The 21,815-nt window shown below is 51.5% G+C and overlaps 1 protein-coding gene across 2 annotated transcripts; it reads left to right on the plus strand.

The window, feature by feature from the left end:
• Window positions 1-5,146: 5,146 nt before the first annotated feature.
• On the plus strand, window positions 5,147-21,510 carry LOC147733356 (myosin light polypeptide 6-like). 2 transcript variants are annotated; one of them, XM_086957977.1, is made up of 5 exons: window positions 5,147-5,336; window positions 6,571-6,761; window positions 9,520-9,693; window positions 11,176-11,271; window positions 20,912-21,510. In XM_086957977.1, the coding sequence occupies exons 2-5, from the start codon at window positions 6,740-6,742 to the stop codon at window positions 20,914-20,916; spliced, it is 297 nt and encodes a 98-aa protein (XP_086814103.1). In that variant the 5' UTR covers window positions 5,147-5,336; window positions 6,571-6,739; the 3' UTR covers window positions 20,917-21,510. The 2 variants fall into 2 exon arrangements, with proteins under 2 accessions (XP_086814103.1, XP_086814104.1); XM_086957978.1 differs by lacking the exons at window positions 9,520-9,693; window positions 11,176-11,271 and having other exon boundaries at window positions 5,183-5,336; window positions 20,912-21,161.
• The last annotated feature ends 305 nt before the right edge of the window (window positions 21,511-21,815 follow it).

Below are 21,815 nucleotides of genomic sequence, written 5' to 3' on the forward strand. Positions count from 1 at the left end.
TCCCTCTATCTATCGCCCTCCCTCTATCTATCGCCCTCCCTCTATCTATCGCCCTCCCTCTATCTATCTATCGCCCTCCCTCTATCTATCGCCCTCCCTCTCTTAGCTATAGCCCTCCCTCTCTAGCTATAGCCCTCCCTCTCTAGCTATAGCCCTCCCTCTCTAGATATCGCCCTCCCTCTCTAGCTATCGCCCTCCCTCTCTAGCTATCGCCCTCCCTCTCTCTATCTATCACCCTCCCTCTCTCTATCGCCCTCCCCCTCTCTCTATCGCCCTCCCTCTCTCTCTATCGCCCTCCCTCTCAATCTGTCGCCCTCCCTCTCAATCTGTCGCCCTCCCTCTCTCTATCTGTCGCCCTCTTTCTCTCTATCTGTCGCCCTCTTTCTCTCTATCTGTCGCCCTCCCTCTCTCTATCTGTCGCCCTCCCTCTCTCTATCTGTCGCCCTCCCTCTCTCTATCTGTCGCCCTCCCTCTCTCTATCTGTCGCCCTCCCTCCCTCTATCTGTCGCCCTCCCTCTATCTATCGCCCTCCCTCTATCTATCGCCCTCCCTCTATCTATCGCCCTCCCTTACTCTATCGCCCTCCCTCTCTATCTATCTATCGCCCTCCCTTACTCTATCGCCCTCCCTCTCTATCTATCGCCCTCCCTCTATCTATCGCCCTCCCTCTATCTATCGCCCTCCCTCTATCTATCGCCCTCCCTCCCTCTATCTATCGCCCTCCCTCTATCTATCGCCCTCCCTCTATCTATCGCCCTCCCTCTATCTATCTATCGCCCTCCCTCTATCTATCGCCTTCCCTCTCTTAGCTATAGCCCTCCCTCTCTAGCTATAGCCCTCCCTCTCTAGCTATAGCCCTCCCTCTCTAGATATCGCCCTCCCTCTCTAGCTATCGCCCTCCCTCTCTAGCTATCGCCCTCCCTCTCTCTATCTATCGCCCTCCCCCTCTCTCTATCGCCCTCCCCCTCTCTCTATCGCCCTCCCCCTCTCTCTATCGCCCTCCCTCTCTCTGTCGCCCTCCCTCTCAATCTGTCGCCCTCCCTCTCTCTATCTGTCGCCCTCCCTCTCTCTATCTGTCGCCCTCCCTCTCTCTATCTGTCGCCCTCCCTCTCTCTATCTGTCGCCCTCCCTCTCTCTATCTGTCGCCCTCCCTCCCTCTATCTGTCGCCCTCCCTCTCTCTATCTGTCGCCCTCCCTCCCTCTATCTGTCGCCCTCCCTCCCTCTATCTGTCGCCCTCCCTCCCTCTATCTGTCGCCCTCCCTCTATCTGTCGCCCTCCCTCTATCTATCGCCCTCCCTCTATCTATCGCCCTCCCTCTATCGCCCTCCCTCAATCTATCTCTCGCACTCCCTCAATCTATCTCTCGCACTCCCTCAATCCCTCTATCTCTCGCACTCCCTCAATCCCTCTATCTATCGCACTCCCTCAATCCCTCCCTTACTCTATCGCCCTCCCTCTCTATCAATTGCCCTCCCTTACTCTATCGCCCTCCCTCTCTATCTATATCTATCGCCCTCCCTTACTCTATCGCCCTCCCTCTCTATCTATCTATCGCCCTCCCTTACTCTATCGCCCTCCCTCTCTATCTATCGCCCTCCCTCTCTATCTATCGCCCTCCCTCTCTATCTATCGCCCTCCTTCTCTATCTATCGCCCTCCCTCTATCTATCGCCCTCCCTCTATCTATCGCCCTCCCTCTATCTATCTATCGCCCTCCCTCTATCTATCTATCGCCCTCCCCCTCCCTCTATCTATCGCCCTCCCTCTATCTATCTATCGCCCTCCCTCTATCTATCGCCCTCCCTCAATCTATCTATCGCCCTCCCTCAATCTATCTCTCGCACTCCCTCAATCCCTCTATCTATCGCACTCCCTCAATCCCTCTATCTATCGCACTCCCTCAATCCCTCTATCTATCGCACTCCCTCTGTCTATCGCCCTCCCTCTCTATCTGTCTATCACCCTCTATCTGTCTATCGCCCTCTATCTATCTATCGCCCTCCCTCTATCTATCTATCTATCGCCCTCCCTCTATCTATCAATCGCCCTCCCTCTATCTATCTATCTATTGCCCTCCCTCTCTATCTATCGCCCTCCCTCTCTATCTATCGCCCTCTCTATCTATCGCCCTCCCTCTCCCTCTATCGCCCTCCCTCTCTATCTATATCTATCGCCCTCCCTTACTCTATCGCCCTCCCTCTCTATCTATCTATCGCCCTCCCTTACTCTATCGCCCTCCCTCTCTCTCTATCGCCCTCCCTCTCAATCTGTCGCCCTCCCTCTCAATCTGTCGCCCTCCCTCTCTCTATCTGTCGCCCTCCCTCTCTCTATCTGTCGCCCTCCCTCTCTCTATCTGTCGCCCTCCCGCTCTCTATCTGTCGCCCTCCCTCTCTCTATCTGTCGCCCTCCCTCTCTCTATCTGTCGCCCTCCCTCTCTCTATCTGTCGCCCTCCCTCTCTCTATCTATCGCCCTCCCTCTATCTATCGCCCTCCCTCAATCTATCTCTCGCACTCCCTCAATCCTTCTATCTCTCGCACTCCCTCAATCCCTCTATCTATCGCACTCCCTCAATCCCTCTATCTATCGCACTCCCTCTGTCTATCGCCCTCCCTCTCTATCTGTCTATCGCCCTCTATCTATCTATCGCCCTCCATCTCTCTATCTATCTACACCATGTAACTTGCCTTATCTGCATACTCTGCTAATTTTATGTTATCAATTTGCAGGATTATGGCGGTATGCAGAGACCTGGAATTGTTGTCGACTACCAGACAAATCTGGTATTTGGTGGGACTGCTGGAAGGTGGATGAAAAGAAAGATGATGCAATCGCTTAATAAACCCATTGGAGGGGCGTTTGTCGGCAAAAAACCTAAATTGAGAAAACCTGGATCAAATGGCAATGCAGTCAAAAAAGGTATGTTTTTGGATAGAGGTTTCGCCTGGCGATCCGCTGCACAGCAGCGTTCGCGCAGGCGAAAACTTTTGTTTAGCAGTATGGGTGCTTTGTCCCACCTGCTCTTCCATTGGCTAGCTCCATAAATGGAGGCTAGCCATTGGAAGGGACATCTGTCTGTTATTGCCCTCCCTCTATCCATCTATCGCCCTCCCTCTATCTATCTATCTATCTATCTATCGCCCTCCCTCTATCTATCTATCGCCCTCCCTCTATCTATCTAACGCCCTCCCTCTATCTATCTATCGCCCTCCCTCTATCTATCTATCGCCCTCCCTCGATCAATCTCTCGCACTCCCTCTATCTATCTGTCGCCCTCTTTCTCTCTATCTGTCGCCCTCCCTCTCTCTATCTGTCGCCCTCCCTCTCTCTATCTGTCGCCCTCCCTCTCTCTATCTGTCGCCCTCCCTCTCTCTATCTGTCGCCCTCCCTCTCTCTATCTGTCGCCCTCCCTCTCTCTATCTGTCGCCCTCCCTCTCTCTATCTGTCGCCCTCCCTCCCTCTATCTGTCGCCCTCCCTCTCTCTATCTGTCGCCCTCCCTCTCTCTATCTGTCGCCCTCCCTCCCTCTATCTGTCGCCCTCCCTCCCTCTATCTGTCGCCCTCCCTCCCTCTATCTGTCGCCCTCCCTCCATCTGTCGCCCTCCCTCTATCTATCGCCCTCCCTCTATCTATCGCCCTCCCTCTATCGCCCTCCCTCAATCTATCTCTCGCACTCCCTCAATCTATCTCTCGCACTCCCTCAATCCCTCTATCTCTCGCACTCCCTCAATCCCTCTATCTATCGCACTCCCTCAATCCCTCCCTTACTCTATCGCCCTCCCTCTCTATCAATTGCCCTCCCTTACTCTATCGCCCTCCCTCTCTATCTATATCTATCGCCCTCCCTTACTCTATCGCCCTCCCTCTCTATCTATCTATCGCCCTCTCTTACTCTATCGCCCTCCCTCTCTATCTATCGCCCTCCCTCTCTATCTATCGCCCTCCCTCTCTATCTATCGCCCTCCCTCTCTATCTATCGCCCTCCCTCTATCTATCGCCCTCCCTCTATCTATCGCCCTCCCTCTATCTATCTATCGCCCTCCCTCTATCTATCTATCGCCCTCCCCCTCCCTCTATCTATCGCCCTCCCTCTATCTATCTATCGCCCTCCCTCTATCTATCGCCCTCCCTCAATCTATCTCTCGCACTCCCTCAATCCCTCTATCTCTCGCACTCCCTCAATCCCTCTATCTATCGCACTCCCTCAATCCCTCTATCTATCGCACTCCCTCAATCCCTCTATCTATCCCTCTATCTCTCGCACTCCCTCAATCCCTCTATCTATCGCACTCCCTCAATCCCTCTATCTATCGCACTCCCTCAATCCCTCTATCTATCGCACTCCCTCTGTCTATCGCCCTCCCTCTCTATCTGTCTATCACCCTCTATCTGTCTATCGCCCTCTATCTATCTATCGCCCTCCCTCTATCTATCTATCTATCGCCCTCCCTCTATCTATCAATCGCCCTCCCTCTATCTATCTATCTATTGCCCTCCCTCTCTATCTATCGCCCTCCCTCTGTATCTATCGCCCTCTCTATCTATCGCCCTCCCTCTCCCTCTATCGCCCTCCCTCTCTATCTATATCTATCGCCCTCCCTTACTCTATCGCCCTCCCTCTCTATCTATCTATCGCCCTCCCTTACTCTATCGCCCTCCCTCTCTCTCTATCGCCCTCCCTCTCAATCTGTCGCCCTCCCTCTCAATCTGTCGCCCTCCCTCTCTCTATCTGTCGCCCTCCCTCCCTCTCTCTATCTGTCGCCCTCCCTCTCTCTATCTGTCGCCCTCCCTCTCTCTATCTGTCGCCCTCCCTCTCTCTATCTGTCGCCCTCCCTCTCTCTATCTGTCGCCCTCCCTCTCTCTATCTGTCGCCCTCCCTCTATCTATCGCCCTCCCTCTATCTATCGCCCTCCCTCAATCTATCTCTCGCACTCCCTCAATCCTTCTATCTCTCGCACTCCCTCAATCCCTCTATCTATCGCACTCCCTCAATCCCTCTATCTATCGCACTCCCTCTGTCTATCGCCCTCCCTCTCTATCTGTCTATCGCCCTCTATCTATCTATCGCCCTCCATCTCTCTATCTATCTACACCATGTAACTTGCCTTATCTGCATACTCTCTGCTAATTTTATGTTATCAATTTGCAGGATTATGGCGGTATGCAGAGACCTGGAATTGTTGTCGACTACCAGACAAATCTGGTATTTGGTGGGACTGCTGGAAGGTGGATGAAAAGAAAGATGATGCAATCGCTTAATAAACCCATTGGAGGGGCGTTTGTCGGCAAAAAACCTAAATTGAGAAAACCTGGATCAAATGGCAATGCAGTCAAAAAAGGTATGTTTTTGGATAGAGGTTTCGCCTGGCGATCCGCTGCACAGCAGCGTTCGCGCAGGCGAAAACTTTTGTTTAGCAGTATGGGTGCTTTGTCCCACCTGCTCTTCCATTGGCTAGCTCCATAAATGGAGGCTAGCCATTGGAAGGGACATCTGTCTGTTATTGCCCTCCCTCTATCCATCTATCGCCCTCCCTCTATCTATCTATCTATCTATCGCCCTCCCTCTAGCTATCTATCGCCCTCCCTCTATCTATCTAACGCCCTCCCTCTATCTATCTATCGCCCTCCCTCTATCTATCTATCGCCCTCCCTCGATCAATCTCTCGCACTCCCTCTATCTATCTGTCGCACTCCCTCTATCTATCTATCGCACTCCCTCTATCTATCTATCGCACTCCCTCTATCTATCTATCGCACTCCCTCTATCTATCGCACTCCCTCTCTATCGCCCTCCCTCTCTATCGCCCTCCCTCTCTATCTATCGCCCTCCCTCTATCTATCTATCTATCAATCTATTGCTTTCCCTTACTCTATTGCCCTCCCTTACTCTATTGCCCTCCCTCCCTCTCTATCTATCGCCCTCACTCTATCTATCGCCTCCCCTTCCTCTCTATCGCCCTCCCTTCCTCTCTATCGCCCTCCCTTACTTTAACGCCCTCCTTCTCTTTCTTATCTATCGCCCTTCCTCTATCGCCCTGTTCTCTTCTCTTCTCACGTACTGATCTGCTGCTCTCTTCCACCCTGCCTCCTTCTCTAACTCCCTGTTCTCTTGTCTTCTCACGTGCTGAACTGCTGCTCTCTTCCACCCCACCTCCTTCTTTAACTCCCTGTTCTTTTACTGTGCTGATCTGCTGTTCTTTCACCCCGCCTCCTTCTCTAACTCCCTGTTCTCTCACACACAACCACACCACACACAACCAAACCACACGCGCTACCAGACCCAACCACACACATGTTTATAAGCATTTTATCTTCTTTATTTCTCAACTCACTAATGCAAATGAAAACCTGTACAGCAGTGTCCTTACTGCAGTTTTCATAATTGTAGCCAAGAAGTATCTACACCTACCAGAATGGCAACAACTGCTGCTTAGCCTACGAATTCCTTGACCACCCAACATTGGTTCTTGGATTATGCCTGCCATTATTATAAAACTGTTAACACATTTTTGCACACCATGTAACTTGCCTTATCTGCATACTCTCTGCTAATTTTATGTTATCAATTTGCAGGATTATGGCGGTATGCAGAGACCTGGAATTGTTGTCGATTACCAGACAAGTCTGGTATTTGGTGGGCCTGCTGGAAGATGGATGAAAAGAAAGATGATGCAATCGCTTAATAAACCTGTTGGAGGGGCGTTTGTCGGCAAAAAACCTAAATTGAGAAAACCTGGATCAAATGGCAATGCGGTCAAAAAAAGGTATGTTTCTAGATAGACAGCTTCTGGTTTTTAGGTTTCGCCTGGCGATCTGCTGCGCAGCAGCGATCGCGCAGGCGAAACCTTTTGTTTAGCAGTATGGGTGCTTTGTCCCGCCTGCTCTTCCATTGGCTAGCTCCATAAATGGAGGCTAGCCATTGGAAGGGACATCTGTCTGTTATTGCCCTCCTTCTATCTATCGCCCTCCTATCTATCTATCGCCCTCCCTCCCTCTATCTATCGCCCTACCTCTATCTATCTCTAGAGATTGGCTCGTAAGGGAGAATGCGGTTCCAAGTCTAGCCGGTGCCATTCAGCCGCCGCTGTGTGGCTGGCACCAGAGGGTAGGTCCGACGACAGGGTATGTGGGGTCCGGTTAAACAGTTTTCGTTTAGCTGGCACCGATGGGTGAGGCGCACAGCCTGGGATGATGACGGGCTGGGTAGACTGGGTGTGTGCGCTGCTACCAGAGGGCGAAGTTCGAAGATTATGTCGCTGGCGGGCAGAGATGGGGTCTGATGGCCAGGGTGCAGCTGGCATACGTCTGTGGCTTTCACTCGATTATTGTGCACCCCCTGCCTGCCATGCTCTTCTGCGCTCTTCTCCCTGGCAGGCTACGGCAGCCAGGGCAATGCCTCATTGTCTTTTGGGAGTGGTTGGCAGGTTGGCGCTCTCTTGTAAACGCCAGGCGCGCCGCCCAGCGGCTGCTCTCTGAACTGCCTCCTGTTGAGTTCAGACGGAACCAGCCTTTCCCTTTTCTGCCTGAACCTGGTGCCCAGAGCAGGCGCCCGTGGCCCGCCCGCATCCATCCCCCCCGAGGCCTGGGCCGAGGCTGCGCCGGTGGAGCCGCATTCCAGAGGAGCCAGACCCGGCCGGCTCCGAGCTCGGATTCCTTCAGAATGCAACTTCCGGTTGGGCGAAGTTTGCTGTGATGGAGCGCAGCAGGCAGGTGTTGTAGTTACTCAGTGAGTGTTTGTCTGTCGGGGGCGTCCTGAGCCGGGATATGGCGGACAGAGAGCTCACCCCCTCGCTGCCACCCCTTCGGCTCACGAACAGGTGGGCGCTGGATTATTTTGTAATACTGGGCGGGTGAGATGCGGAGTCGGTGCTGGATGAGAGCGAGGTTTAGACGAACGAGTGGCTGGGATGAACCTGAATCTCTCACCCTGCACTGGACCTCCACACCCGTCACTCACACTGGACCCCGGCACCCGTCACTCACACTGGACCCGATCACCCCTCATTCACCCCCGCACACGTTATGCACCCCCGCACACGTTATGCACCCCCGCACATGTTATTCACCCCCGCACTGGTCCTCGGCACCAGTCATTCACCCCTACACTGGACATTGCCATCACCACAGGACCTCTGCAGGAATCACTCACAACTACACCATGTCTGCCTCCCGCCACTAAACATTGAATCTGAACACCCCCACTCACCCCTAGATCTGAGCACCTGCTACTCACCCCTGGACCAGAGCACCCGCCACTCACCCCTGGACCAGAACACCCACCACTTACCCCTGGACCAGAGCACCCGCCACTCACCCCCTGGACCAGAGTACCCCTACTCACCCCTAGATCTGAGCACCCGCTACTCACCCCTGGACCAGAGCACCCGCCACTCACCCCTGGATCTGAGCACACGCCACTCATCCGTGGACCAGAGCACCCCCCAGTTGAAAATTAACTTAGGTGAATCTGAAGGAGCTACATTTTAAGGTGTATTTCAGAGTGCACAGTCTGTTACGATGAGACCCAGGGGCTTATTATGTCTGTGGTGCATTGAACCTTGGGGGCAAGTCAGAAAAGCTCACTATATCCTCGTTGGCTATTATTACTAAACCTTAGGCTTGCATTAGAGTCTAATGGGCCTCTTTCACTTGGACGCGACGTCTTGCTTGTATCTGATTTTGGATATTACATAAAATGTGACAATCGTGGCAGATCTGGTATTAACATTGGTAAATATTTCAGGAGTTACTGGCGATTAAATTGTGGAAACATGATTTCTGGTATTTATGATGCAACTCTCCCCCCAGCAGCAAAGGGAAACTGGAAACCGTCTCGTAAATTAGGCGCGTTTGCTGTCCTACCTCCAGGCTATTTCAAGCAATAATTGTTTAATAAATAGTTGAAATATTGATTTGTGACAGGAGGAACACGCTGTAGAAAATGTGACTCTAGTATGTAAGGCATTATGTATTGCGATAGGAATGGGGAGCTCACAGAAGTCCGCGCATACTTCTTATCCTTTGAATACACACACACACCCACCCACTAAGCAATCTGTATCCTGTGCTCTACTCATTCCCCACACGCCAGATTTCTACTCACCTTTCACCCTCAGCTCTTACCTGTGCCCTCAGCTCTTACCCCTTTGCCCTCAGCTCTTACCCCTTTGCCCTCAGCTCTTACCCCTTTGCCCTCAGCTCTTACCCCTTCGCCCTCAGCTCTTACACCTGTGCCCTCAGCTCTTACACCTGTGCCCTCAGCTCTTACACCTGTGCCCTCAGCTCTGACCCTGCCCTGTGCCACACATTGAATTGGAGATCTCTGCCTCGTTCACAGTTGCTAGATGGACCATATCAGTAATATTCATTGGCAGTCTGGGATGGGACAAAAACCTGACTGGAGGTGGTAGGGGGTTTTTGGGGAACTTGGACGATCACATTGTCACTGTTAATGTGTACTCTCCAGCCTGGCACGCTGCTGCAGCCGGTGACTGCTCCTCTGAACTCTTCTCTCCTTCCCAGAGCTTAACACCAAGAAGCTTGGCTTTGACAAGTTCTTGCCCATGCTGCAGACAATTGCGAAGAACAAGGACCAGGGTACCTACGATGACTTTGTGGAGGGGCTGAGGGTCTGCGACAAAGAAGCCAATGGCTCTGTGATGGGCGCTGAGCTGCGACATGTACTAGTCACTCTGGGTAAGAGGCCATTTTGGCACAGTACTATTTTCAAGGCAGAGAGTAATTGACTGCTGAACTCCCCAGCCCCCCTGCAGTATTCAGGGCCCCCCTTTCTGATTCCGAGCTTAGATTTCTACCCGCGTCTGGATATTACAGTTAATGTGCCCTGTTTCAGCCTTACAAAGTGTCCTATCAATCTCATTTAACTGTACATTCTTTTGGGGCGAGGGAGGATGGGGACATGGTTGGGTTACAAGTGGTTTTTGGATTGCCCATTCTACAGGCTAGAGCTTTGACTGACTAATAGTTAGTCTTGGTGAGCCATGTCCTGGAAATTGGTGGCGTCCTTGTCTTGTGGGTAGCGGCCTCTTCAGAACATCTGCTCTGTCTGGTTTTACCCTGGTGGCTGGCTAGTCTCACCAGCCAGTGCTGCTTCTGTGGCGGAAGTGTATTTGGTGGGTAAGTGCTGGGTCTGAAGCTGTGCGTGCTCCTGCATTCTTGGCAGTTAATCTGGAAGGTGTTTGATCGAAGCCTGTGTGCATTTTTGTCCTTTCCTTTGTGCAGGTGAGAAGATGTGTCTGTGTGTGGCTCTGTCTGTGTGTGTGGCTCTGTGTGTGGCTCTGTCTGTGTGTGTGGCTCTGTGTGTGGCTCTGTCTGTGTGTGTGGCTCTGTCTGTGTGTGTGGCTCTGTCTGTGTGTGTGGCTCTGTCTGTGTGTGGCTCTGTCTCTGTGTGTGGCTCTGTCTGTCTGTCTGTGTGTGTGTGGCGCTCTGTCTGTGTGTGTGTGTGTGGTGCTCTGTCTGTGTGTGGCGCATAGCGCTCTGTGTGTAGCGCTCTGTGTGGATAGCTTCTTTTGTCGGCTCTGTGTGTGGATGGCTCTGTCTGTGTGAGAGTGGCTCTATATGAATGTCAGTGCAACCCATCACGTCATTAACAATTACAGACCTTCACATCGCCAACACCTTGGCATTGGTTTGATAGTTGAAATAATTGGGCAGTGTGGTGGTTATAATATTAATTATGTGTATCTCAAAATAAAGGCTTTGTCAATGTGAAGGGCATGTCTTTGAAATTGGATGGCCTCTTCTCCCTATTTCTTTTTTTTCCAAATCCTTGGGCTCTCTCATTGACCAATCTGTGTCCTTCAAAGGGCATGTCCTGAAAAGAGCACAGACATCGGAGTCCCAGCTTACATTAAAGCACATTATCTGCTCGCCTGGTCTCTTGGCTGTGCTCTTTTCCCTTGGGGGTTTCAGGTCACGGCCTGCTTGGTGGGGTTTGATTGCTTGCTTGTGGAGGGAGCGAGATTGCGGGTCATTCCCTAATAAGAGTCCCTGGTGTTTTTTAAAAACGCTTATCTGGCACACCCTGGTGGCAGAGTAGTTTCTAAAGGGTTTCTGTCCACATTGAATGCCTTCTCTTCTAGGTTCCAACCAAGTTATTGTAGTTGAACTAGCAGTATGTGTATAAATTAACGTTTATTTATCTAAAAAAAATTCCAGGCTTACAAGGAACAAATAAAAAGGGAGAGCGTACTCACTGCTACAAGTATCCAAAACAACCCAACAGTCAAGTCCCGGTACGAACAGTATGCAACGGTAAGATTTTTAGGAGCCATATCTGAAGACATTGAACCTATTGCCTCAAGTTGAATAATTGCTTGGCCAGTTAAATCGGCAGTCCAACTTTTTCTATGAGAGTTACCACAATGGTGAGTGACCATGCCTTCCAGAATTATTGTTCTGACTACTCAGATGTCTGTCACAATTAAAGTTTTACAACCCACTGGGGGGGCGTGGCTAGCTGAGCAGCGAGATGGCCGCTTTCTGAGTGGGCTCCGCCGGCTACTCTGACAAATCCTTAATTAATCCTTCTCCTGGTGAGTGAGGACCCTGAACATCCACGAGATCGAAGCCTGTAACTTGGGGGATCACTCGGCTCGGGTCTGAGACGCATCGTCAAAGATCCTGAGGAGCGGAGGCGTTCCAATCACTGGCCGACCTGCGTGCCCGCTCTGCTCCCGGCCGGAAGTGCCGGCCTCTGGGCGTCGCTGAGGACTGCAGACCGCGGCTGAGTGGGCCTCCAGAGACCCGGGGACCCGCCGTGCTGTAGCAGATAACTGTGTCGGGGAGGAAGCTGTGACCGTCCGAGGCACTGGTGAGTCCCGATCGCGCAGTTGTTGGGGACTGACTGCTGTGATCCTGGGCACCGCGGTGAAAGAAGACCGCCCCTGCTCCGACCGGGACTCCAGAAGGGGCGCCGCGCTAAACGTGAGTCTGCACCCGGAGCTGTGGTAAGCGATCCGGGAACCGGGGACTTTGCTGGGAGACAGGGACACCATTGGTGAGCGGCACATGAGGGATAGGGCAGAAGCAATGCGGAGCTGAGGAGGGGCGAAGTCCGGCCTGAACCCGCCCGCAAAGCCATTACTCCTGACATATCGGCTGCCGACCGTTGTTGTGAACTGTGTGCCGGTTGAACGCTGCTGCTCCCTGCTGCCCGGGTCCCCGGGTCTCCATTGCACTACTGGCCCTGCAGCCTAATTAGTCGGCACACTACCTCACTGCCTCACTACTTGAACTCCGGTGCCCGCCATTTTGTGCCTTGGTGCTGTCTTGCCTTTCACGCTGCAGCTACACAGCAAAACTGGGCAGTCTCGCCATTTGAGCTCTACACTTGGCCGGAGACTTGATATCATTTGGGCCGGGCGGGGGCACCTTGACGCCAAGGGTTCCATCACACGCACATTACTAAGAAAGACGCGGAAAGGCGCTGCTCCCTCGCGACGCTAGCGGACACCTCCGAGCCTCGAAGATGGGAAAAAACGAGGCAAAGCAACCCAAAATTAGCTTTGACAACAAGAGGCCCCAAAAGACACAAACGTCGGAGTTGGAGGGCGGCGCGTCGTCGTCGCAGGGACCACCGCCGGACATAGACTTCGGGGCACTTATTATGGAGGTGAGGTCCAGCTTGAAGAGCATTGACGCTAAACTCGACAACATGGCTTCGCAGCTGGAGTCTGTGAAAACTAAAGTGGACGCCCACGAGACCAGACTGGACTGCCTAGAAAACAGACAGACTGAATGCTGCGAGTTCCAGACTCGGGCCAAACAACATATCACGTCCCTGGAGCGGGAAATAGATAATTTACGCGCCAAGACAGACGATTTGGAAGCGCGCTCCAGGAGGTCCAATATCCGAATTACGGGTATTCCAGAGACAACAAACATTGGCAAGATGGAGACGTTTGTGACAGACCTTCTACATGAACTATTTGATCCTCATTTGTCCCCAGTCTTCACGGTCGAGAGAGCGCACAGATCGCTTGGGAAAAAACCTCCGCCTGGAGCCACACCTCGACCCATCCTTGCTAAATTGATCAACTACCAGGATAGGGACCTCATCCTGCGCTTGGCGAGAGAGAAGGGTAGGATCACGCACCAGGGTAATACCATCTCCTTCTACCCGGACTTCACCCCTCTTGTGCAAGCGGCCCGTAAGGAATTTCTGCCGGCGAAGAAAGTTCTGCTGCAGGCTGGTGTGCCATACTCTCTACTATACCCGGCGAAGCTGAAGGTACAACACGAAAACACCTTGCATTTCTTCACGGACGCTAAATCTGCGCTAAAGTTCGCTAAACATATTTGCGCTGGGGCCAGGAGAAAATCGCCAAGACTGGAGGATGTTGCGGAAAACCTGAGTGACAATGACTGAAGGGGCCAATACTGTGGAACTGCACAGCTGCACCTTCGCCCCCCTTCGAGTCTCGAGGGGACGCCTGGTTTCCCTTGGGCGCGCAGGTATTGCGTCTGAACTGAGTAAATGGTGGTAAGTCGCTGAGGCGCCCTTGGGCGTCAAACTGAGGCTGCTGGCTCCATGCTCTCTTTGTGGCTGTGGTTAACTGACGTGTTTCGTGGACCCTGGGATGGGAGTTCCGCTGGTCACCAGGAGGTCAAACATTTGTTAGTAGCCACCCCGTGCATACGGGGGTGTACGCTGGGCGCACCACGCCTCATGGGGTGCTTCCCACTATCGCTGATGTTGGGGGTTTCGCACGCCCCGCGTGCTTTCTTTTGGGTTCTTTCACGACCTGATTGGGGGGTTGATGAGGGTGGTGGGTGGTGGGGGGGGTTTTTGACGTTACAAGTTCTAGTTATTATCTGGTGCAATGTACGGCTAATTTGGACTACCTGTTTGCGCATTGTGTTGATTGTCATGATGTGTGGGCGACCTTCCTGCTATGGGGGGTGGGGGCGATCGGAGATAAAACAGTCTCTTCTACACCTGCTCGATGGGAGGGATTAAACTTTGGACTTGGAACATTAGAGGCCTAGGAGATTACAAGAAAGCTCGTTTAATGCATGGCATATTGTCAAGGCATAATGTAGACATTTGCTTCCTACAGGAAACTCATCTTAACTCGACCCCCTCGCCCAGGTTGAAGAATTCCAGATGGGCTCATGTTTACTCTGCTATCTATTCAAATTATGCGAGGGGTGTTGCTGTACTCATACGCAGGGGGTTGGATTGGCGGGAACATTCTCGCGTGCTTGATGTGGAGGGGAGATATGTCTTATTACACGGTTCCTTGCAGGGGCGGCCTATTGTACTAGCTGCAGTGTATGGTCCAAATGTGGACGACCCAGATTTCTTCAGAGGGGTTTGGGCGGAAATTGCTTTACTGGACTGTGGGTCAGTTGTGTTGGGAGGTGATTTCAATATTGTACTGCATGATGAAATGGACCGTAGAGGCGTAAGCAGGCCGACACATATTAGAGCGCGACAGGCAGTCTTAGATGTGATGAAGGAGGGTATGCTTTCTGATGTGTGGAGAGACAGGCACCCAGATGCCAAAGTGGGTACTTGCTACACTTGCCACAAGGCTACCTGGTCCAGATTAGACTTCTGGCTGGTGTCTCCGGAGGTTGCAACGTGGGTGACAAAGGTTGATATACTGGCCAGGTCGCTGTCAGATCACGCCCCATGCGGATTGGAGCTGCGACCCCCAAACGCTATTCACAGGGCATTCACATGGCGCCTCCCACCACACGCGCTCACGGACCCAGTATTTGTAGAAGAAATTAGAGACGACATAGTCCATTATTTTGCCGAAAATACTGGATCAGTCTCATCTGAGGCCATAGAATGGGACGCCTTTAAGGCTGTGATCAGAGGTCAGTGCATAGCACGGAAGGCGGGAGTCCTGCGTGCCATAAGGGACACGTTAGCTAAGCTGGAGGGGGAACTGAGAGACCTAGACGCTGCCTTTAGTGCTGACCCATCATTGGAGATAGCTGGGGCTCTGAAAACCAAGCTGCTAGCTTTTAATGAGGAAGCGGAGAGGGAAGTACGGTTCCTGGGAAAACGGGCAGAAGCACACAGATATGGGGAGGGGGACAGGCCGAGCAGAACACTAGCTAGGTTGATAACTCCTTGCACACAATCCAATTACATCCACACCATATATGACAAGGCCGGGAACCTGGCGATGGGCCAAGAGGCAGTACTAGGCGCCTTCGCGGATTTCTGTGCCTCCCTCTACACCTCCAGGCAGCCCACGATACCGCCCACTTTGCAAGCCTTTTTGGATTCCATAGCTCTCGTATGGTTTAACAATAACCACCGACAATACATGGACCTCACTGTCACGGTCCAGGACATAGCCCAGGTGATAAAAAGCATGCCGGCCAACAAAGCCCCTGGCCCAGATGGCCTGACAACAGCCTTCTATAAAACCTATGTGGATGAGTTGGCGCCGAAACTGCATACAGTGTTTGTTCAGGCCCTCAAATTGAATTCCCTACCAGACTCCATGCGGGAAGCCCTAATAATTACACTCCTTAAACCTGATAAAGACGAGCTACACCTAGATTCCTATAGGCCCCTTTCTCTGATAAACGTCGATGCTAAAATCTACGCTAAGGTAATTACGGATCGATTGCAGCCTATGCTGCCTATGATTGCACTCCCTGATCAGTCGGGGTTTATCCCGGGCCGCGCAACATCACATAACCTCAGAACCATTTTTTCTGTTCTCCACTACTTGCATCCATCTGTACAGGCGGCGGTGGTGTTCCTTGACGCCACCAAGGCATTTGACTCCTTAGAGTGGCCTTATCTGTTTAAAGTTTTGGAACGGATGGGCTTTAGCCAAAACTTCATGACCTTGATTAAACTACTGTACACGGAACCTAGAGCTAGGGTGAGTGTCAACGGTCTCGTGTCTAAGCCCTTCCGAGTCTCCAGGGGGACAAGGCAGGGATGCCCTCTGTCACCCCTCCTCTTTGCCATTGCAATGGAGCCGCTTGCGGCTCGGATAAGACAACACCACACTGCAAGGGGCATCGGATTTAGCTCTCCGAGCTTACTAATCTCGTTATACGCGGATGATGTCACCCTATACATCATCAATCCCAAGGACAACATGAATCCACTACTTCGGGAATTCGTGAGATTTGAGGGCCTAGCAGGAGTGTCCATTAACTGGTCTAAATCGGTTGCCTTCCCCTTGACGGACGAGGCTAATCGCCCGGCTCTGGACTACCCTTTGAGGTGGGAGACGGACGCTGTTAAGTATTTGGGAGTCTGGGTCAGTCGGGATGTGCAGGAGTTGTGGACACTAAATTTCGGGAGGGCGGTAGACTGGCTGGAGGGGAAAATTGAGGTCTGGAACAAACTGCCCCTTTCCCTAGTCGCAAGGATAGCCTTAGCAAAAATGGTGGTTCTCCCCAAATTCTTATATTTGTTCGTGAACGTACCGCTACCAATGACAGCACACTTTCACGCTCGTGTTTGCTCACTATTGCTGAAATTGGTGTGGGCTGGTGGGCAAGCGAGAGTCTCCTGGGACCTACTCACACTACCGCTCCGACAAGGAGGTCTCGGTGCTCCTGATCTGAGGCTTTACTCCCTCTGCGCCCAAGCGCAATTTCTGCACTTCTGGGCCTTCCCTACTCCCTATCAACCGCATGTGGCGGTTGAACTGGCCGTGGTCGCCCCTTTGCCGCTGCGAGTGGCTCTATACGGTAAGGTCTCCTGCCCGTCGCGAGAAGTGGATACCGTGGAGATGATCCGCTGGGCTTGGCGTGAACTGCAGAAGAGAGCGGGTCTCTCTTTGCTTTATGCTCCGGCCATCCCCCTTCAGGGTAACCCGATGCTGCCTTGTCTCACCGCCAGGGGAGACGTCCTCACGATCCGGGGAAAACGGCTGCACACATTCGCTGATTTATATCCGGATGGTACCTTCGTCGAGATGGACACGAACGAGGATGTCCTGCCAGAATCTTTCGCGGACACGCTACTGTACCATTCCCTCCTTGAATCCTGCAAAAAGATAGGACCCCACTTCCCAGAGGAGCCATGCACACTAGACGCCCTCCAGAATCTGCTTTCACGGCCTTCCCCCAAAAAGCTGGTATCGAGACTATATAACTGCATGCAGGAGCAGGCACCGATCACTGAGGCCATGGCCAAACAGGCATGGGCCGCGGATCTGACTGATCAGCTAACGGATGACATCTGGGAGTACTGCTGTAAGCAACTCACGGCACTGTCTCCGAACTATCGACTGCGGCTCATACATTTCAAGTTCCTACACCGTTATTACCGCACGCCGACATTGTTACACCGAATGGGCATCCGCGCAGATGCCTCCTGCTGGAAATGCGGAGGGGAAGATGCGTCCTTTCTCCACGTGGTGTGGAGCTGCCCCAAACTGGATTCATACTGGTCGGAGGTTTTTACAGCCATAAATCAAATTACGCATAGGAATGATACACCAACTCCCCTCCTGGGTTTGCTAGGTTATGTTAAAGACACTGAACCCTGCGACAGGAAGCTACATGCCCTACTCCTTCTCTATGCCAAACGACAGATCGCGCTACATTGGGGTAGGAGGGCTCTCCCCTCATTCACGGGGTGGATTAGAGATGTAACATATGGCCATACACAACTGACACACTACTGGGAGACTATGCCCACCGCTTCCAGACCTATTGATATCTGGGACCCGTTCATACAGTGGGCTAGAGAACGTGAGGGCTCGGACACCCTGGGGAGATCACCGGATTCAGGTGTTTCAGATGATATGGGCTGACTGTGTTCATTACGTGATTGAATGCTTGTTGCTTGTCAGCCCTGAGGTAGTGCGGACCTGCCCTGTATTGTCACACGCCCTAGCCATGCAACCCCATTGGCCCTGCATATGCCGCTGACCCTATCCCCGCAGACCCTCCTGCGGCCCCAGACCTCGGCGAATAGCCCCACTTATCCTCCTCCTCTCCCCCCCCCTTCCTCCCCCCCCCTTTTTTTATTCTCTCGCCTACATGTGGAGGAGGTGGCAATCGCCACACCATCACCCTTATCGCGACTCGCCTTTACTCATGACACTCCAGCACAGGTCCGCGCAGCCCTAAGGACGGATGATATGTTGCATAGCAATTCTATGTACTTGCACCGCAGTCTGCTGTTTTAGTTTTTCTGACTGTTGGGGGGGGTATGTTGGGAGAAAACAGTGCTGCTGGACGTATCCTTCCTACTGGCCGCCGCGGCGGGTTATTAACCGCTGTTCGCTCCAAGGCGACCTGGTTGCTTCCTGATACATCTGCATGTCTGCGACACTGAGAGAAAAGTAAGATCACTTATGCTCAGGTGTTGTACTGCTCACGACCACGTTACTACTGTTTTATATATATCACTGGGAGTGCCAGCTCCGGCTGGACGATAGCCCTCGGACTGTTTTACTGACCCTTGTGCATTGTATACCTGATAGCGGCCTGCCTCCGGGTTGTTGGCGTGACGCAGTGTACATCATTTGTCTCTTTAATACAGAATAAATGTCTTACACCAAAAAAAAAAAAAAAAAAAAAAACGTTTTACAACCCACTGAAAATGCCAAAGGTTCCAGGGACGTTAGTTTCATTTTTACCCACACAACCATAGAAAAGTTAGCACTTAAAATTTTAATAGGTTTTTTAAAAAAAGCAATTGCCCATGAGGGGGTCCCCCCATGTGTCCTATAGGTTCAGGATACCTGTATCCTGACTCGTGTTTTCACACTGTCAAACCCCCAATCTTCCAGGGTATTGGTGAGCTGCCAGTAGATTCAGAGCTATCCGTTGGAGATGTCTGCTTTAAATATAAATGTAATCCAGCAAATTCTTTATTGGCATTTCTAGTAAGTATATTTCTGTTGCAGTCTTGTATTCAACCAGAAATATGGCCATTCTGCAGTTCTACTTAAAAGCGAATTTCACACCACACATGGGTAACCCTTCAGCCACAGGCATAAAAGCATCAACAGCTTACCTTCTCTTTCAATAAAACTTCTCAATCTGCCCAATCTACCTTCTCTTTAGGAATGCTGGAAATCTCACTGGATGGAAAGCAATTTCCTTCAGCTGAACGCTGCAAAAACTGAGGTTCTGCTCTTTGGAGATGCCCCCTCCTCTGGCCACCTTCCTGGTGGCCCCCAGAACTAGGCACACCCCGACACCGGCAACCACAGTCAAAAACCTCTGTGTTCACCTTCAACAGTCCCTAAACATGAAGAAATACGTTACTCACACAGTCTGATCCTGCTTCCACACCCATGGCTTACTAAGGAAAGCTTTTACTTATCTCCCCGACACAACAAGGAAAACCCTAACACAGGCCCTGATACCAAGCAAGCTGGACTATTGCAACGCCCTATTGATCGCAGCAAATGAGTCCTCCTTAAACCAATTGCAAATGATACCGAACACAGCCGCCTGCACGGTTCTGAATGCTCCCCCCAGATCAGCTTCCGCTCCCCTCCCTCATCAGCTACACTGGCTGCCAATACGACAGCGCGTGAAATTCTAGATCTGCTGTCTCACACACAAAGCTATCTGGGGCAATGGCCCTCCCGATGTAGTAGAGAAACTTCGCCGCTATTACCCGGCTCGGACTCTGCGCGCCAGCTCCCAATCGCTCCTCAAAAGCCCCAACATAAAAAAGGCTAGACCCGGAGGCAAGTCCTTCTCGCACCCTTCATCTGGAATCAACTACAGCTGGCCCTAAGACAGTGTTTGGACCATCTTAAATTCAGAAGACTCCTGAAAACTGCCCTGACAGAGTGAGGGAGTGAGAGTGGGAAAGGGAGGGAAAGGAGGGAAAAGGAGTGACAGAGTGAGGGAGTGACAGGGGGAAAGGGAGACAGTGAGAGGGAAAGGAAGGGAGGGAAAGGGAGTGAGTGAGGGAAAGGGAGCCAGAGTGAGGGAGTGAGAGAGGGAAAGGGAGACAGTGAGGGAGTGAGAGGGAAAGGGGGGAGGGAGTGAGAGAGGGAAAGGGAGACAGGGGGAGGAAGACAGAGGGAGGGGAACAGAGTATGGGAGAGGTAGGGAGAGTGAGGGAGGGAGACAAAGAGAGAGCAAGAGATGTGTGTATCCCGGGTCTGGTGGCTCAGTGGACGAAGGTGTCCGCTGCAGGGACCAGTGATCAACCTCATGGTCAGTTGTGTATTTTTTTGTTGCTCTAGCCCTGCCACCTCCCCCACTGACCCCGCCCCCACTGGTGCGGCCCTCGGACACAAACCACAGTGTAAATTTGGCCCCTGAGAGAACGTTTGTGAGTACCCATGACCTATGCTGTGCTTCCAAGCGCTGAGATACCCCCCTGGGGGTGATTCAAGAGCTATACAAATTAAATAAAATCATTAATTAAATCAAACAGGTACACATGCTGCAAACTGATAAGTTAATGACCATCAACAATTAGCTTGCAGCCTGTAATGCTGTGGATGCACTTCCACCCTTCCTGCCTCCAGGGCTCACACTGCATATTGAATGTTCAGATCTGTTTACTCCTTCCTCAGCTTTGCAAATAACACTTCTTCCGTACTGAGTTTCACCCCAAAAAATTGTAGTTTCGCAGGAAATTAATTTCTTGGAAATGTGATGCCCACCCTCAATATTCCAGTCACCGCCCCCTCTGTACAAGGACTCCTCAGAGCTCATGGGCGTTCATAGACCTGGCATGGATTTTTCCATCCTATGGCCTGTCTGGACATACTCTAAAATTTAGAAGTCCTGCATATGTTCTCCCCGTTGTAAGATGCCTTTTCTAATAATACATTCTTTCTGCTTTTTTGTGATCTGAAATCTGAGTTCTTTACTTGCACTGTACACAAGACTTTTGCTGTTACTTTTGTAATAGTTAGTGTGCATTTGTTCTGCAAAATTTTGCTAAAGATGGTTTAAAACTTGTGTTTACTTTTAGGGTGAGAATCCCTTTGAAATCGTTGAACAAACAGGAGAATCGGTAGTTGAGGAAACAACTGATGCGAATGATGAAGACAATGAGCAAAACGAAAAGGAGGACATTGATGGTGAAAACGATGAAAATGAGGAGCAGATAATGTGGAGGCAGAAAGTGCAGATGCGGATGATGCTGCTGACCCAAATGATTACTCTGGGGACTTAACCACCACTGATGAAAACTAGTTGAGAAACTGCCCTGAAAGACCAAACACTTTAGCACACTGCATTGGTGGACTTAAAGAACAATTTTCCGCAAAGTTGAGCAGTTCGTTCACCCTGCATGCATTCCACTTCTGTTTTAATTGCCTATGGGCAAACCGGTTTTATGTTTTGTTTTTTTAGTATATTACGCACAGCAAATGCTTCAGTATTCTTCCAGTGTAAATTGATTTGTTCATGGTTATGTTTTGAGTAATTTTGAGCAGTTGGAGTTCTAAACATTCCAATGTGAATTTTTCCAGTTTTTAGCGCCCAATGTAGTGTTGTATATAATTCAAGCTGTTGTAGCAAAGAAACCCTGATTATGTCCTGCAGTAATAAAGGCTTACAACAAGATTATACACTTATTTTGCACCTCTCCTATGTGGTACTGTCTACCTCAAAGAAGGGGTACACTCAAGGTGGTGTTTTATGCCCGGAGGTAGCGCCCCAGGGGGGAGCACTCGCCTGTTTAATGCTGATCAAAGGCTCTTTGCTGAGGTGTGAGATTGGAGAGGGTGCCGAGGGTATTCTGGGTGACGAGGTGTCACTGTAAGGCCTGGTAGCCTCTACATAATCAGCAGAGGTGAGGATGGCAAGAAACATCCGCTCTGCCTATGGGGGCCTTGTGACACCAGCTGGGTGATTCACCCACCGAGGTGTTC

The sequence above is a fragment of the Lissotriton vulgaris genome, chromosome 2_1 (assembly GCF_964263255.1).
Source record: "Lissotriton vulgaris chromosome 2_1, aLisVul1.2, whole genome shotgun sequence".
Taxonomy (NCBI): Eukaryota; Metazoa; Chordata; class Amphibia; order Caudata; family Salamandridae; genus Lissotriton; species Lissotriton vulgaris.